The sequence below is a fragment of the Trypanosoma rangeli genome, assembly GCF_003719475.1.
Source record: "Trypanosoma rangeli strain AM80 chromosome Unknown Tra_15.4_contig_00693, whole genome shotgun sequence".
NCBI classification, from domain to species: domain Eukaryota; phylum Euglenozoa; class Kinetoplastea; order Trypanosomatida; family Trypanosomatidae; genus Trypanosoma; species Trypanosoma rangeli.
In genome coordinates this window covers 3,842-5,292 of record NW_021706429.1, presented here as the reverse complement: position 1 = coordinate 5,292, position 1,451 = coordinate 3,842, and the positions used below count along the sequence as shown (strand labels likewise).

Here is a 1,451-nt window from a genome sequence, read left to right as displayed (position 1 = left end):
TACCCGGTAGTTTTTCTGGCGCGGACGCCGTGTCCCGGTGCGTCGGTGTGTGAGAGCCGCGCGGCCCGGCGTCCCTTTACTGCTGCACTCCGTTGGTATGTTCGCCGCTGCCCGCCCAGCCGGCAAGCTGCCGTGGGCCTCCGAGTGAGGGGGAAACACCGCCTTTTGGCGCGATTCAAGTGGGGGTCCGAGTGGCGATGTTAACGGCGAATCGGCGCTTTAGGGGCGCACGTGTGCTCGTGCCGCCCGCGCCCGTCAGTTTTAAATTCCCCAACGCAGTGGGGTTCATTCGGCATGAGGGCGTGCGCCCACAACACCGGGCCCGCACACCACGCGTGCGGCTGTGGGCATGTCAGTGTATTTCCTGCTGTGTTAGCCCGATCACCAGGCAGCGGCGCGAAGTCACACAGGCGCGAAGAATGGAAGGAAATTGCGCCCGTTTGGGGGACAGAGGAAGAGACGATGGGGCGGGGGCACGAATGCCGGCCACGCTCTGCTGGAAAAGGGGCGCATGACAAAACGGCGGTAGCCTCCACCCCGAGATGTTCCGCACCACTGTCGCGCCCCGAGGGTTGGAGCCTGGAGCCTGTCACCTGCGTGCGTGCGTGTGTGTGTGTGTGTGTGTGTGTGTGCTCAGCACTCTCCTTCTCAGCGCCGGCGTTTCGAGGACCCTAAACTGGGCGGTGGGGACAACATGATGAACTTCTACCTTTTTGCTCGGTCGTATGTCAGCGTTGGGGGTACGGACGGCGCGCCATCCGCTGGGCCGAATTCACGGCGTGTGAACGGTGATGCGCTTAGGCTGCTCTTATTCTGTTTCATTGCTGGCGACACCTGCACCGGTGCGGCGGTGGATGCGTATTGCCCTGCCCTGAGGACGGCCGTTCCGCGCCGATGAGTAGCATTATCGTGTGGTGGTACGGCTTTCTTGAGATCTATCGAGGCGTGCGCGGGCTCTGAAGGCGGTTATGTGGCTCAGCCACGATGCGCTCTTGGTGGGCCGCATGTAGTGCCCTTTTTCTTTTTGATCAAATAGTTTTGCCTGTTTGGCGCAATACTTTTGTTGTTTGGGTGCTGTTTGCCGCGCGCCTGTGGATCATCAGTTGGTGCGGCGGAGGGGCTCGCGCATCTGCTGTGTGTGTGTGTGTGCTCCTTTCTTGCAACATCCCGACGGCTCATTCTGCGGGCGAATGTGTGCGTCTACACGCATGCGCCTGCGACCACGTTTATTATTATTATTATTTGGGGGGAGTGGCACCCGGTGTGCGGGACAGCGGGCAGGTGAGAATGGCGGGCAGGGGGTTTCCCGTCAACCTGCTGGGAGAAGCTGCATCGCGCGGCACCCGGTGCCCTTCGTCTCGCTGCTTTGTCTACCTCTTCTTTTCTTTGTTGTGGGCGTTGTGTTGCTCTGTTCAGGGAACCTTCCCCCTCTGGAGGCGTATCAGGTGGGT

The 1,451-nt window shown here is 60.9% G+C and overlaps 1 protein-coding gene across 1 annotated transcript, besides 2 other annotated features; it reads left to right on the top strand.

Moving 5' to 3' along the window:
- Positions 1-197: 197 nt before the first annotated feature.
- TraAM80_09830 (uncharacterized protein) lies at positions 198-515 on the top strand (the record flags this gene model as incomplete). The annotated part of the gene is made up of 1 exon (XM_029386490.1): positions 198-515. One exon carries the CDS (start codon positions 198-200, stop codon positions 513-515), a length of 318 nt encoding a protein of 105 aa, XP_029233696.1.
- A 90-nt stretch (positions 516-605) lies between these two features.
- Positions 606-632: a microsatellite.
- A 594-nt stretch (positions 633-1,226) lies between these two features.
- Positions 1,227-1,243: a microsatellite.
- Positions 1,244-1,451: the final 208 nt, after the last annotated feature.